General features: G+C 39.8%; 1 protein-coding gene across 1 annotated transcript in view; it reads right to left on the reverse strand.

Moving 5' to 3' along the window:
* The window catches only part of grin2ba (glutamate receptor, ionotropic, N-methyl D-aspartate 2B, genome duplicate a), a 124491-nt gene that overhangs the window by 29403 nt on the left and 77559 nt on the right, over window positions 1–17529 (reverse strand). Inside the window, exon 5 of the mRNA XM_088008152.1 lies at window positions 6326–6440. Within this exon, the coding sequence (XP_087864278.1) occupies window positions 6326–6440 (115 nt within the window). The remainder of the gene's footprint in view (window positions 1–6325; window positions 6441–17529) is intronic.

Genomic DNA, 17529 nt, shown 5'->3' on the forward strand with positions numbered 1-17529 from the left:
TCACTTTTTAGGTGATATTTGAGTGGCTAATAAGAGTACTGGAGTGTGCTTAATGCTGTTAAAGTAAAAGAAATGAAAACAAATACAAGAAAAGGCTTTTAAAAGATTTAATTTAGTCAAAAACCCATGCATTGTTTTCAGTTACGCTCTGCTTTATGTTGTTCCTGTAACGATTGTGGCTCTGCTCAGATGAAATGAAACATTTATTCTTTTATTATTGTTGTTTTATTTTTTTCTTTAGTGTTTTTTTCCCCCCACCGGCTCCGCTGTGGACGATTGTCCTTATAAGCATTCAACGCCTCACCTGGCAGGAATCAAAGTTAAAAATGAAATCAGATCGCATTTCACACTACAGTAGCTTCAGTCCATAAAAAAATAACGGCTGCTCTGGAGCTACAAACAGTTCTGAGGCATATCATCAAAGAGGAATATGGAGTATGTATGCCTTACAGCAAAAACATCTTCACCCAGTTGGGATTTTAAAGCCTCATGTTGAGCGTCCTGCATTTTATTGCAGGTGGGCCATCTGCCCGTGTAATACACAGGTTATATTGGGTGAAAAGAATCTAAAGAATGATACTTCATCCTTACTGAAAGTTGGCAAAAAGAGACGAGAAAACACAACTTTTTTCGGTTTCTTAACCCGGCAGCTTAGACAAACAATGTGGTGCATCTGGTTGCCTCGCAGTGTCGGGTCAGATTCTCCTGCTGAATAATTGACACGATTGACCAAATGGAACAATGGACCGTATCTGATTCAAGCGGGCGAAGTGAAGAGGCCAAATCAATGAAAAGGAGACAAAGATGGCGGGTTAAGCCGGGGAAATAATAACCGGATCATCACAACGGTGAGAAACGGAACAAAAGGAAGGAAGAAAACGAAGATAATGAAAAGTAAAAAAAATATATATATAAGTAACTCAAAGACAATGAAGTAAATGTGTCCACAGAACCCAAAGGCATTCAAGTTGCAAATGCAATTCTGAAAATTATTGTGCGGACGCGCGGGTGCATGTCAAAAATTAGAATATCATCAAAAAGTTAATTCTGTTCAGTCATTCGATTAAAGAAGTGAAACTCGTATTTTGCAAAGATTCATTACACACCCATTAACTTACACAATAACCCACAAAGGAAAGATTTTAATGCAAAAATGCCTGCATTAAAATCTGAGTGCAACATGTCTAGTATAAGTCGCTTTAACAGTGACCTTCAGGTAATCAGCACTATTGGGTTTGGTGTCTCTCATCTCGGTCCTGACAGGACTTGATGGATTCTGTGTGGGGTTCGGGTCCGACCATTTTGTTAACCCATCAGTCACGGTGATGGCGTGGCCATTAAAGCAGGCGTTGGTGTCTTTGTGGGTATGGGCAGATGCCAAGTCCTGCTGGAAAATTTATTCAGCATCACCATTAAGCTTGTCAGCAGAGAGAAACACGAGTCCTTTGGATTATGGACCAAATGAATCGCAGCAAAGCAACACCAGCAGATGACAAGGCTGCTGATATCGTCACTGGGCGAGTTTACATTGATCATAAAATTATGCAAATTGAAAGTACAAAAAGAAATTTGCTTAACGGAAACGAGCCAACTTGGAAAAAACCCTCAAGTTTTACGCTAAAATGTTGTTGCGCTAGATTGTGGTGATTTTTCAGTTATTTCAAAAAAGATTTTGTAAAAATTTTGTAAAACTGCAATAAAAAATACGTTTTTCGCATCACATGAGTCACATGGTCAACAATAGGATGTTACTACTGGTGAAAACGACAAAGAAGATGACAGGAAGTAGTAGAAGGATGATCATTTGTTTCTGTTTTTTCTGACAAAGTGTAGCTGAGCACTCACAGCACTGCACAATTCATAAAAAGTTCATAAAACTCTTCTGTAAAATCATTGGCTACAATTTCCCCAAATCGCTGCAACGGTCAAATCAGACACCGACGTCCTCTCTGATTGGCTGATGGATGATAAGCGACTGAGTTATGAATAAATGTCATGTAACTGTTTACATCTGTCGCTGCCATGATTTTTAATGACTTATCATGTGAAGAAGCTTATTTGGGATTTTAGTTTCATTCCTTATTTAATGGAAACACCACAAGTGTGTTATTTCAATAAAAATACAGACAAGGATTTCAAAGGAAACAGGTATGCGCCGTGGAAACTTCACACTGGACGTCAAGCAACTTTTTCCAATGCACTTTTTACTTCCTCTCGACTCAATACCTACATTGTCATCTGAAAACTATAACAAACCAACTTTTAAATGACAAATTCATCGAGCTGCTCCTGTCATTGAGTGATTGCGCTCGCATCCAAACGTGTTGCGTAAATGCGTTGTTTAAATATGGAGAGGAGAAGAGAGGAGCAGGAGAGGGAGGGGCGGGACTGGGACTGGTGGTAGAGAATGAGTCCAAGGTTAACCAGAAGGACGAGGCTGATACAGAGGGTCAGGCAGAATTTAGATCACAACAACAACAACAAAAAAAAACAGGAAGATTTAAAGAAAACAAGCTATAAAGACAGATATTTCTGCTGAATCTGATGTAAACGAGGGCGGTAAGAGAGTTAACATGGAACTCATTCAAATGCAAAATGCTGGATCTTGAGTAGAAGAGTGTCCAGCTGTACGTCTGGAGGGCCCTCCAGCCTCTGGAGCTCTACTCCACCGAACAAGCATCACCAATTAGTCAATTTCCCCCCGATGCCACTCTGGGAAAAAAAAAAAAAAAATCCTACCTGGACGTGCCAGTCTCCTTTCATCAAGGGGAACAGAGGGGGATTGAAGTAGAAACGGATCAGACAATTCGCCACAGCTTAATTGTAAGAGCTGGGAACTGTGGTCAAGTGTGTAAAGTCCAGTTTGCACACTCATTAAATATGGAAATGTGTTCAAACACATCGCTCTCTCCTGGGGGGGAGGATACAACACAAACCTGGCAACACGGCCTGGAAAGGATGAGGCCGAGGCTGTGTATCCCCGGAGCACAACGCAGCTCCTTTTTTTTTCTGTCTGGAGCGAAATGGTGAGAGAAACGAGAGGAGAAAGACGGGAGGGACGGGAAGCGGACGTTACCGCACCACTTTGAAGAGGCGGCGGAGGGAAGAATGAGCCGGAGGTCAACGGAGACGGGAGAGGAGGGTCGGGGGGGTGAGAGTCGAGAAAATTTGGAAATCAAGTTGGGAATTAAACATGAGCGATAAAGTGGGGAGGTTGAGGTGGAGGAGAAAGAAGAGGAAGACCAGAGGGGAACGACTCACCTTGTTCTCTGATCAGAGGACAGAATATAGATTAGAGAGGCAGAAGACGGAGAGATGTACGGAGAATAGAAAGCAGTGGGGGAGAGAGGGAGAGAGAGAGGTGAGGGAGTCAGACGGCGCAGGATCATCTCGAACACAGATGCGTGCTGACTCGGCAGGTGGCGGCCAGCGACAGGCTCATTTTAGGTGGCTGAATTATCGATGCCATATGCACACCGCTGGCTTCTCCGCTCTGCCAAACTCCATCGCTTTTTATTCTGTTTATTATCATATCATAAAACAGATTTTTAAAGCCGGGTTTTGTTCAAAACAAGATGAATTAGCGCGCAAAGTTTACCTGAAGTTTTTTTTCTTCCCCTTACTGCTAATAGCATCCCACTTCTTCAGTTCAAAGGCCTCCATGCTTATGAACAATAGGTGCTCTGTTTAGTCCGCTTCCTCCTGTATCTATAGCTGCTGCTGTGCTAAAGTGGGGTAGGGGGGGTATCTATAATAGCTGGAGAGGCAGGCGGTGCACTCCGGACGGACTGCCAGTCAATCACAGGGTCGACTTGAAAAGACAGGCAATTATCGGCAGGCACATCCACACCTACGGGAATTCTGAAGTCAGCAATTAAGCCTAACCTGCGAGTCTTTGTGCTGTGGGAGGAAAATGGAGTCTGCAGAGATAACCCACGCACACTCGGGGAAATTATGCACGCTTCACACAGAAGTACCACACAGCGAGCCTGCAGGTTCTAACCCCGAGGATGCAGAACATATGTTGTGGAGCTGAGGCTCAGAGTCTCCATGAATGGACTGAAGTTCAGCAGACAGGAATGTTGTTGTTTTTCATGCTCATAAAAAGGTTTCGAGTCGACATTCCAGACTTTTTCCAAGTGTTTGTGAAGCGCATCCAAAAGATCAGGTGCTGTCCAAAGAAACGGAGCTTCGCTGTAACATCTAATCTGATTGGATATGCAGATGTACAACTACTATATCTGTGTAGTTTATGTCAAAGTTTACAGTTTCACATTTAACTTTTTCATGTCATGTTAGACCCATTTAGTTTTTTTCTATTTTTTTTATAGATTTGATAAAGCAACACAAGGTAGTTCACAATCATAAAGTGTAAAGATAAATGATGCAACACTATCAGATTTTACAAAGAAAAATCTAAAGAGCATATTGGAGTTTTATTTTCAGATCTATCTTTCATAATGCAGTCCTACCCATCATGACTCATCAATTTTCAAGTATTGATACTGATTTTGAACCAGATTCTGGTCAATTCTTTTTTATTTTATGTTTTTCAAAATAAATTTCAGAGATGTATGTTGTGGATTTGTAATCCACCATCTTTTCCACCAGGAGACACTCGGTGCAACCAATCGCCTTCAGAAGTCATTTAGTTCACTGCAGAAACATGAGCTGTGTGATGAGTGAGGAATGAACCAACCGTAGAGAGAAAACATTAAAACGTTTACCAGAGGGCAATGCCATGGTAACACACGGTGGTTGTGGCGTCATGCTGTGGGTAAGCTTTTCTTCAGCACTGGTTAGAGTCATAAATAGTTCAAATAGAGGCATATTTGTGTGTTAGGATGGCCCAGTCAAAGTCCAAACCTAAATCCACTTAAGGATCTGCATTGAAACTTAAAGTTAAAGTTCAAACTTATCAGTATTATAATACAGGAAAATGTACGGGGAGCCAGAAGGGTCAAAAATAAATTCAGCGCTAATTCATTAATTAAATGCACCATGAAATAAATGTTTATATAATTTATTTAATAGACAATTGGTTGCAATGACTGCGACAGACTGGCGACCCGTCGAGGGTATTCCCCACTTCTCACCCGAAACGATTGAATAAAGTCGAATTTGGCTCAAAGAATCAAAGACTAGTGGAGTTCACCAGATCAGTGGTAGAACCGCCCGTAACCCCGCCTCTCAGTTCTGACGTCCAAGTTTTACTGATTAACTTATTTTATAGTGACCCTATGAACAGAAACCATGAAATAATTAAATACATATATACATTTAGTTATCTGCATTGGCTAGTAAGCTTGGATTTTCACAATTCAATCACATATTAAATTTAAATATTTATTTATTTCATGGTACGTTTAATAATGATAACACATCAAACTAGTATAGAGCTTTCTAGGGCACTCAAAGACAATTAATCAACGGTTTCATGATTTATATGTTTAATTTTGTCCCTTTTGGCCCTCCATAGAATGTTGCTGCTGTAATTGTAGCAACAGCCAACTCTTCAATGTATGAATTAACACACATTTAACATTTTGTTTTTGTTTTTTTAAATGTCACAACATCTGGCATTTTCTTAGCACTTCATAACTGAGCTGGTGTATCACATAAAATACCAATTATAATTTTAACAATAGTATTGACATGACACTGGATATTAGGTAATTGTTTTTGTGATTTGAAAGTGATTCAAATCATTTCCAGAACTCCTTTCTAAGGGCAAATGTCAGAAAAAAATAAAATAAAATAAAGTCACCTAAAAGTGACGTGAACAACTGGACTTCACAGGCTGTAGCATACAAAAAGTATTCATGTATTGTTTACATCCCATCTGCATGTCGTTTTTAGTCAACCTGATTCTGCTTCTTCAAAATAAAGTGACACTATTTTATAGTAAAACACAGGTACAGTTGAGCTAAACATACCAACGCCATAAACAGCAGCGTTAAACTGTTGAATATTTACTTCTAGATCAGCAGTCTCTGCACATCCGAAGTCAGAGGCTTCTGCTGAATTGAATGGTCCAAAGGCACCTTCACCGAGTTGATGATATCTAATCAGAGCAGCGATTTGGAAGCCTAACGCCGTTTAAATGCTTAAACAGTAAAAATCCCACAGTAGGTCCGTAGGGAGACGGATACCTAGACCTCCCCCTCAATCCGCCCGATGGGTAAGCCAACAATTAGCTTCAAGTGTAGCTTAAAATAAAAAAAAAGAAGAAGAAGCATGGAGCAGGTACAGCTTTTCCTCCAGACATCTGAAAACTGAGTTGCAAACAGACAACCAGACGTTGCCACATCTCGCTCCATCTTACCCGGTCCCACTGTCTCTCTTTGTTGAGCAGAATAATGACAAGCTTGGGGTGCATCTGGTACCCATCCTCGCTGAACGACAGATTGCGCCCCTCAAATGTCACATTCATCAGGTACCTGCAGAGAGAAACAAGGAGGAGAGGGACAGAGCATCACTTGCTGAAAAACATTGTTGTCTGCGCCAATTTACATATGTCCTACATTTGCAATAGATGTGTAAGTATATCGTGTTGAATGGTGTGGTTGCTTTTAAAAAGCCAGAGTCTTTTTTTTTTGACATCTTATACATCTTTGCTCAAAACCGGAATACTTAGACAATGTCAAACAATATTCTTCTCATTTTTATTTCTCTTTCAATTCCAAAATTCTACAAAATAAATGTGTGTATTCTAGATGGTCACTGCTCTCTCAGTTATCTATAAGCAACATTTCCAATCTGACAGTCAATGACTTCACACAACTGAAACGACTCTTAAAAGTTACCAATCGTCTCCTCAAGGTTGCAAAACCCTGGACTCTTTACCACCCTCGTCTCATTTACAAATTCACACACTAATTTATAAAAAAAACAACAACACACACACACACAAACTTGTTTTTTGATAAAAAGTTTGGGTGCTAAGATGAGGTTGCTTTTCGGCCTCATCAAAAATAGATTTATTTCACAAAACTGCAACGGAAACACTTTTTTCGCATCATGAGTCACATGACCAACAACTGGACATTACTACCAGTGAAAACCAGTAGTAGCAGGAAGTAGGTGACAGGAAGTGGTTGGAGGACTATGGCGCGGCTTGGTTTTTAATCACTTAACGCGTGAAAAAAATGCATTCATGTGTAATTTTAATCTGCGTTTCTTATTTAATGGAAATACGCCAATTGCAAAACTGTGATTTTTCAACATTAGGAATGGAAACTCAGCTACTGTCCTCTTTTGCTCTGCCGTGAAAAAGTGCTGCTTGACAGACTTGGCCACCAGGTCAGGACTGCACATGTGCAGAAACAATAATCAGTCACAACCAACCATTTCTGAGTCACTATATTTAGCAACTCAGAAATAAAAAAAACAAACAAAATTGGAATCATTGCACCCCCTTTTCTCATACCATAGAGTCAGGCTAATTTACTGCATACAATAATCTAAATACTTGAATAGGTTTTGCCAAAGAGGAATTATTCTAGAAATATTATTTTCAAGATGATAATGATCCTCAAACACAACATTAAGCATATTGATTCCAGACCCGTTGGAGTAAAATTATTGAGTAGCCAGGCCAACACAAACCCAATGATGATAATGACAACAGAGGAACGACCAGTTTGATACAGAAAAACAGGAAACTAGAACTGACCAAACTAGGACACATAAATACTGCCCAGGGACTCATTTGTGTTGTTGTGTGACTTTTTAGACAGTTTAAAGATGTCTCACTTGATTTTCATTTTACTATTGCCCTTACAGTGCGACTCCTAGGAATTCCTACAGGTAGAAAAAGAGCGCAGTGCAATGAACACCATTATTTTATGGACGCTGCATTCTATACTCGTCGTTTAAAGCAACGGAGCGGCAATTTCAACACGGCAAACATTTACCGACAGACCCGGTGGACATCGGCGCGCCCGTGGAGACAAAGCAGCTCGCATTTTGGCGTGTGCACATCTGGGTTTGTAAGGGAAAATAAGAAAACCTTATTGCTTCTGCCAAACCAGATCATTTGATCCGTCTGCGAGTGAACGCTGCGCCTCGTGGTGGTTACGGTTGCCGTGAGTGTAGGAGTGTGTGCAGAGAAAACCAAGAATTTTCACGTCAGGTGAAATCATCTCTTTCACACACACACACACGCAAAACATCTTAACCCTTTCAATCTCTCACTCTGCCATCTCCTCCTCACTTTCCCTGTGACTGTTTCCATGGTAACCTTGCATCAAAACCATGCACAAGATACATATGATGATATGGAAAAAAAGAGAGTAAAATGAGTGGACGTGACTGTAAAGTGATTATTTGTAATGCTAATCGGTCCGTCTGTAGCTCGGTGTCTCGTACAATGTGTCTCTGTAATTCGACTTCCTGTATTAAATATTGATATTTTCCAATGGGCTCTTATGATCCGAATCTTCCCGTCTCATGCAGCCCCATGTGTCCGGCTAAGAGCCCCGTCCTGTAGAGTCCTGGCACCGGTACAAAGTGCACAAAATCTGCTGCATAAATCATAAGCCATTTACGAAATGACTCGATGCCACGGGAACTTTAATCTTTACAGGGGGAAAAAAAGAGAGAGAAAAAGAAACAAGCGATACACGGTGATTCAGGCCTTACATTTAAGCTGGTGTGTGTGTGTGTGTGTGTACATTTCAGATAGCAGCGAAACACAAGCATAAGTGTGTTGCCATGGCACCCACAACCACTGTGATTTCTGAGCCAATATGCGGCCGTTGCTGTGGCAACGGTAATCTCACAGAGGGTGGGAATGAGACTAAGTGAGAGGTGGGATTCGGAGGGAAAGAAAGAGGAAGTGGATGGGCGCTTACTACTGGAACGCACTAGAGGTGGGACATATGGGCTCAAAGTTTTACTTTGAGCCCATATGTCATACTCCAACAGAGTATGGAACAACATACTCTGTTGTTCCATTGTGAAACCATAAAAGTGACAATAAGAACAAATTATTAGGACTTTTTTTAGGTAACTGTGTGGTTGTGACAGCATCACAGCCCCACAAACACAAATATTTCTCTTGAAAAACATTCCCCTTTGCTTCTTTAGGACACCAGTCGCATAAAGAAGTGTGATTTGTGTCGCTAAGCTGCCCAGTGACTGCATTTAATCAGATTTTCAACTTTATTGACTTTTATTGATACTTTCATTGAACAGTGGAGAAAATCCTGAAAATGCGGACAGGGGATTTTAATTTATAATGGCAACAAGATTATTATGATAAATTTACTATAATAAATAATAAACGCATCTTATGGTCCAGGCCCGTCATGATAACAAAAATTTTTCTGGACGATAAATCGACCCAGAAATTAAACAATAACAAAGTTGTTTTCAGACCATTTTCAAGTAATGGGAAGTTGATGGCATAACAACACATCAAGATCAATAAACTTTAAATTCTAATGAGCATTTATCACTGGAACTGGAAGACATTTAAGTATCAAAAATAAATAAAAAAACAACAAAGAAAATGAATTCAAAACAAGGAGCTACTTGAGACCAAATGACTGTAGACTTTCATCATCCAGTTTTTGGTAGAAAGAGAGACAGAAAAGAGGAAAACAGTAAATCATACAAACCATTGAGTTTGTTTTAATTTATCAAGTGATTAATTGATCTGTTTACAGCAACAGGCCTGTGTGGCCACAGACTTCACAGTGAAGCACTACCTGAACGGAGGGAGGGACTGAAGCAAAGCCGGACCTCGACAGTCTGTCAACTTCACCACAAGAAACGCAGAAAGAAAAGTCCAGTGAAAGCGTTCCTACCGCTGCCCATCCTGAGTTCACGCTGTGCGCAAATAAGACAGTAAGAGGAAGCCACACGTCCTCCCACCAATGAGTGTTTTCAAACCCGGCTGAGCCCGTCGGCTCTCCCTGCGGGCCAGCAGAGAGCGCGTCCCGGCTGGGCCGTCCCCACCTGGCTCGCCCAAAGCCCGCGACAATTCATCCCAATAAATTCTTGAGCAAAACTCGTAAAAAAACCGACAAAAACTCGTCGGACAACGCGAGCGACGCAAACGTTTCCCGTCCTCGCCGCGTGGGCCTGACACAGATAGGTTTCAGCACATGTTCTGCCGTGAATAATGGAGGAGTCGCGTGAAATATTGATAAGTCAGTTTTAATAAATTAACCGCGGCATCAATTAGTCATGAATTACACTCCTTAGCAATTATTGTAGTATCGGATTTGCAAAGAGGGGGAAAAAAATAAATAAAAAAATCCGACGTGAGGGATAATAAAATGACCCATATGGTGTTGTGGCATATTGTGGCTGTGCAGTGTACACACAAACACACACACACACACACACACGAGGTGTACAGTGCGAATGGGAGACGAGATGCGAAGTTGTTTCGTGTGTGAACGGGGTTGTACTCTCATGTGTGCATTCATACTAGACGCACAAACACTCTAAAAACACAAAGTTAGTTTAACTTGAGAAGATTCACAGTTCCTCACAAAGGCATGTTGAACTTTTCCACTTTTGTGTCATGTTGCGACCACAAGCTTCAAAAGTATTTCTGTTGGGATTTTTTAATGTGAGAGAGTAACAGACAGTAGCGTGTAATCAAACAAGGTTAAATTTAAGGTTTTACAGGTAAAAATCTGAAAAGTGTGGCTTGCATGTTGCACTCCTCTGTGCCAACAGGCTACTTCTAAAATCGATTTGTGTTGAACTTTCACCAGCTTTGCTCAGGTTTTTACCCATTAACTCAAGCTCAGTCCGGTTGTTATATATGTAATAATCAGATTTTAGGACTTGATATAGAGTTTCAATTGGATCTAGATCTGTGCTTTGACTGGGCCATTCTGACATATGAAAATGCCCTGCTGGAATCTGAACGTCTCTATGCCCAGTGTTTAGCTCCACCAATCTTCCCACCAACTCTGATCATGTTTATTGTTCTTGATAAAAAAAAAGAAAGCTTTAACTGCATGATGCTGCCACCACCATGCTACATGTCTTGTGGCTAATTTGAAACAACAAATCTGCTACTTTTGCATAAAGAAGAGATTTGAATCTTTGAGATTTCTGGATTCAGCTTGTTGCACTTGACTTTATTTTGGGGCTTCAGACTAAAGGAGGATGAATACAAATTCATGCCACACTTTTCAGATTTTTAGACGGCAAACACCGTAAAAAACATTCATCGTTTTCCACACATTTTAAGGTTAAGCTTTTGTTTTATCACCTGAAATACAAATAAAATAGAATATTCTTTACTTTTGTAAGGCATTAGTGATGGCTACATTTACAACCAAAAACAAAACCATGCTTTTATTTTGTTTTGTTCATAATTTTAACAAGGTAGAGCCACAAACAGCAGAGCAGCTACTACAACCGAGACAAGCGGCTTTGATTTATTTTTGGAAAATGATGCGTCGTGCTAAATTAAAATTCATTACGGCGACAAACTACCCTAAAACGGGACCTCTTAAACAGATTGGATTAACATCCTTGAAAAGAGGAGAGACACCTGAGGCAATGCTTGTCTTTTTAAACTCCCATTTCAGAGTATTTTGGAATGAAACCTGCATAACATATGCACAGGAAAACAAATGAGAAACCTTTTAAAGCCCGCAGCAGAGACAACTAAATAATGCAGCTCAGAAAAAGTAGGGCTGTGCAAGAAAATGACTATTTTTTTCTAAGACAAATGCAGCTTGTTTAAACAAAGTTTTCAAACTCTATTACCCCTGTAAAGGAAGCTGACTGGAGGTTTTTTTTTTATTGCCAATATGGACTTTCTCTCAATGCTCCATGGGAATTTAACATACTGCCTTCAAAATTCAGCGAACTAGTAAACAGAGTCCACCTGTATGTAATTTAGTCTGAGTGTAAATACAGATGTTCTGTAAAGAGTACGGAGGAACAACAAATCAAACCAGAACGGCTCCATCCCTGGAGAAAACTCTCAGCAAAAACTCTTGGAGACATTCATTTTTGGATTTTTGCATGTCCTCTGCGGTCCGACAACAAACTGAGTGGTCATTTGTAAATAACTGCTCAATTTACATAAACATTTCCATGGATACCTTCGTTTTGTGACCGAGAGACCACATTAGTGTACAGGAAGACCAAGAATCTTGTTATTTTATAGAAGCAAAGAACTTTAGGAGAAAGGCAACAGCAGGTGACATAAATTAGAAACAAAAAAAACAGTAAGACAACTCTTTATTAAAGCCTTCTGGAAGTTTTCTTATTGATATTTTCTGACCGAAGCGGTTTTTAAGCGGTTTTTGCAGATTACTTTAATACAGCTTGTGCAAAAATATACCTTTGAGGCCAAGTTTTGGGGTGTGTACAGTTGGACCAAACAATAGTTCAGGTCTTGTCAGCCTTTCACCCGTTTAATTAAGCAGGCATGAACAATGAGCAGCAGCTGCGACTGTCTGAGTTTAAAAAGTTACTTTTCCTGGAACGTAGAGGGAACCTGGTTAAATGCATCCATCTTCAGACGGTTGCAAGGTAGCTGGTTGAGAGGTGAGGTGCAGTGGACACCATATTCACAGGATTAGCAGGGTTTCCCCCAGAAAACTTGCTAAGCTCGGTGGTCGGGGGCGCCAAGCCAGACCACCAGGTTTCTGTATTAAAAGATATTAAGTTGACAAGAAATGTAAAGTTATTACATTTCTTGTAATAATTTTACAAGAAATGTAAACGGGAAAACATTGCCAGTGAAACGCTATTTAAACCCACAACTAGTCTTAAAAACAACTAATCAAAATATGCAATTAAAATGAATATCAATTATTTGCACGTCTGTTTAATCCAAATGAAGTCAGCGGCTCCTTAAAGCCCCCCAGGGCTTCAGGGCCCCATAAATGCTAATATTTTAACACAGACCACAGATACATGAATGTAACATTTGTTCATTGAGATGATCAATGCTGATAAATTTGATTTATTGGTTTCAGCAGACATAATTTTTTTTTAAAAAATTGGTTAACATTTAAATGTAAGATTTTAAGGAGCTGGCAAGTTTACTTTGTATAAGTTCAAAGAACAATATGCATAGATTATTTTGTTACCACAGCTACACTCTAATTTGGCGCGCAGAGGATTTAATGTAATGCTGCTAATGTGGCAGCATTACATTAAAGTAGCTCTTCCATTTCCTGCCTGTTGAGTTTTTAATAAGCGTCACAGAAACTGTTCTGGTTTTTCAAGTTTGTGAGATAAGGTTTTCATATCTCCATGCGTCCGCGCACATTTACTCTGGCTAGAGCTGAAACTTGTCATTCATAACTGGAATATTTAAAAATGCAATGAAAATTGCATTTTTATTCCTCTGTTATTCCTTAAATAGAGGAATTGTTATTTCTCTATTTAAATCTGGCGATAAGCATATTTTTAATAATTATAGACCTGGGTCCCGACTTTGTCAATTTTCTTAGATAAGATAATTAAATAATTACTTAGATGATTTTAGATAAAACTAAATTCATGATATTCGGAAACAATAAAAAAAAAACAAGAAAATAATACAATTAAAATAACTACTGACAGTGTTGATTTACAACAAGTCCATGAAATAAAATTTTCGGGTGTCATATTAGATGATAAATTTAGCTGGAAACCACAGATCAGCCTAGTAAAATCTAAAATAGCCTAAAGTGTTGCTGTTCTGAGGGGAATTAGTTTTGTCCTGGACTACAAATCTTTGTTTGTTCTGTGTAACGCACTCATTGTACCACATTTAACATATTGTGTGGAAGTTTGGGGGAATACATACAAAACAAATTTACAGCCATTATACGTCATATAAAAAAAATCAATCAATCTGAATACTACATAAAGTGGGATATTGGGAACACACAAACCAGTTATTTATTAAATCAAATATACTGAAATTCTGGGACCTTGTAAGATTTAACTATACAATTCATGTTTAAGGTCAGAAATCAGCAACTTCCACCCAATATACAGGAAATGTTTTGTGACAGAGAGGGCGGTTATAATTTAAGAGGTGAAGGATATTTTAAAAAAACAACGTATTAGAACAACCAGGCAGAGTTTTTGTTTATCGGTGCGTGGAGTAGATGTCTGGAATGGATTGAATGAATAGCTCAAAAAAGTACAAATATAAACCAGCTTAAAAAACTGATTAAAATATGTTCTATAAGATGACTGTCTATAAATGCTATTGATGATATAGTGTTTAAATAATGGTACATCTTTAAATATCATGTAAAGTGGAAACAAGTTGTCTCGTTTTGATGTTTTGACAGTTAATTGATTATAAATTTATAAGTATGAAAGGAGCAGGACATCATAAGATATTATATCTTCTACCTGCTCCTTTTCAAACAGAAAATATAAAATCTGCATGTCACTTGGGCATAATAATTTATTTTACCTTTGTTTCATTCAATTTTTTTCTTTATTTCTTGATTGTCTTTTCTGTCTGTTCGAAATAAATAAATAAATAAATATAGGCATGTGTAAAATATTTTATAACCTTATGCACAACAATAGGGGGGGAAAAACAGGCATAAAATCTATTAGTAAGCCGTTTCTGATGTCGGCTTCATGCTATAGCTTAGGTCTGTGCCAGCAGTTAGCTTCACATCTACATCCCACAAACAAATGTATATATTCCCCCAAAAAAATTATCCAAAAATTACATATAATAAATTAGCTCAATACAGAGTTAAAGAAGTTTTAAATTTCCCAGGAAAATATGTAGCTCTACATGTTTTGACTGAAGACCTGGGATTAATTGTTCATTTCTATAGAAGAAGAATGAATCTATTTTTCCTAATGAGGAGTGAGTATCTGAATCACTAACAGAGTTAATTGGGCTTGTAGCCTGACAAGTTGTCATGAAGTGGTTGTGGGTGGTGGTGAGGATTGACGCAGAGACTCAGGTTAGGTGAAGATGATGAAGAGTTTAATGATGAAGGCTCAAAACAGTCCAACACAGGCAGCACGGCAGAGAGTTTAGCACACAGCTAAAGACCGGTAGCAACTGATACACAGGACTGAAAACGAGAGCTAACGCTATCCAGTACTTCACAGTTCTACTGGAGCGTATAGACGTCAAACAACTGACTAAGACCGACATGCAAACGACAAGGACCCGACAAGAGACAAAGACAACAGGTGGGTTTAAATACACAGCGAGGGTAATCAAGGGAACGAGACACACCTGGGAACAATCAATGGGGAAGACGCAGAGACAACAGAGACTCACAGGACAGAAACTGAACACAGAAAAACCTTAATATAAATACACAAAAACACAGATCATGACACAAGTATTACAAACCTGTAGTTCATTTATTAAAATGTTTATTTATAATTAGATGACAAAATAACAAATATGTTTGGTAAAATACAGAGGTATTTTGTTTTGTTATTTGACAATATAACAATATAACAATGGCGCAGTTGGTAGAGCTGTTGCCTTGCAGCAAGAAGGTTCTGGGTTCAATTCCCAGCCCCGGTCTTTCTGCATGGAGTTTGTATGTTCTCCCTGTGCATGTGTGGGTTTTCTCCAGGTACTCCGCTTTCCTCCCACAGTCCCAAAACATGACTATCAGGTTAATTGGCCTCTCCAAATTGCCCCTAGGTGTGAGTGTGTGTATGCATGGTTGTTTGTCTCTGTGTTGCCCTGCGACAGACTGGCGACCTGTCCAGGGTGACCCCGCCTCTCGCCCAGAACGTTAGCTGGAGATAGGCACCAGCAACCCTCCCGACCCCACTGAGGGACAATAAAATATGTAATAATAACAAATATGTTATATTACATAATAATTATTATTATTACTAATTATTATTATTGCTTTATTATTATTATTATTATTATTACTACCATCACTATTATTAAAAACAACAATAATATATTATACTACTATTATTAATAGTAATAATTGTAGTTGTTATTAATAATTATTATTCTGAAAATTATCATAATTAATATAAGAAGGGACAGAACAGACTGGACCTCTGGAGGAAGCTAAGATCCTTCAAGGTTTGCACCAAGATGCTGCAGATCTTCTATCAGTCTGTTGTTGAGAGCAGCAGCATCAGAGCCAAGGACCTAAAATCACTCAACAGCCTGATAAAGAAGGTTGGTTCTGTTCTGGTTCTGTTCTGGGAACGACTGTGGAACCTCTGGAGAAAATCATCCAGAGAAGGATTCTTCATAGGATTAAGAAAATTAGGGACAATCCTGACCATCCTCTTCATCAGACTGTCTGATGAAGCCATCTTCTATGGCTCTTTGAAGAATCTTGATGAGCTACAACAACATTTAATGTCCATTTGGCATCCATCCATCCATCCATCCATCCATCCATCCATCCATCCATCCATCCATCCATCCATCCATCCGAACACAGAACCTTCTTGCTGCAAGGCAACAGCTTAAATACATCCCACGCACCCACCCCAACCAACTAACCAATCGAACCCAGAACCTTCTTGCTGCAAGGGAACAGCTTAAATACACCCATCCCAACCAACCAACCAACCAACCAACCAACCAACCCAGAACCTTCTTGCTGCAAGGCAACAGCTCTACCAACTACGCCACTGTGCAGGCCCCGCCCCCTTTCTGAAATTGAATTAATTAAATGTAATGTAATTAGATTTAAAGCTAAGGACTCAATGCTTGGCTTGATGTTTCAAATAAATAAACAAGTCCACAGACAAAATATAGGAAAATAAAAAACTTGAAAAACCCCCCACAGTAGATGAGATCCCACGGAAAGAACAATGAACACAAACCTAATAAACTCGAAAACATAAACAAAAGTGGTTCCCATATACTGTTGTTGTTTTTTTTTCAAGAGAAGATTCAATTTCCGTCTCATTTTCGACAAACCCTGTGGTTTCTGAAGAAACGTTGTCTAGGACAGCACGGTCTTCGTGGGTCCAGTCTTCTAGTCCCGGCAAGCTTCCCAGTCGGGGAAGGCTCCCGAAGAGCTCCCCCAACCGGGGAACCTTGCTTCCCAGTCGGGGAAGGCTCCCGAAGAGCTCCCCCAACCGGGGAACCTTGCTTCCCAGTCGGGGAAGGCTCCCGAAGAGCTGCTCTGGATATCACTTTCTTCATAAATCCAGTCAATCCCCTTCTCCTTCTCAAAGGGAAGATTTTCAAAATCATTCCCTGAGACAGAGGTAGGGTTAGTCCTGTCTTCATAGGTCCAGACTTCTAGTGCTGAAGAACCAAAAAGATCATTCTCAAAGGTTGAAACTTCCCCAGCTGGGGAAGGATCAAAAATATCTGCCTCAGAGAAGCAAGCTTCCCCAGCTGGGGAAGGCTCCAGAAGAGCTCCCCCAGCCAGAGAAGGCTCCAGAAGATCTCCCCCAGCTGGGGAAGGCTCCAGAAGAGCTCCCCCAGCCGGGGAAGGCTCCAGAAGAGCTCCCTCAGCTGGGGAAGCTTGCCTCCCAGCCCGGGAAGGTTCAAAAAGGAATGCATCAAATACATCATATTGTGAGGAGCAAACTTCCCCAGCTGGGGAAGGCTCCCGAAGA

This window comes from Poecilia mexicana, unplaced genomic scaffold (genome assembly GCF_051168715.1).
Source record: "Poecilia mexicana isolate PSO_F unplaced genomic scaffold, ASM5116871v1 scaffold_8, whole genome shotgun sequence".
NCBI classification, from domain to species: domain Eukaryota; kingdom Metazoa; phylum Chordata; class Actinopteri; order Cyprinodontiformes; family Poeciliidae; genus Poecilia; species Poecilia mexicana.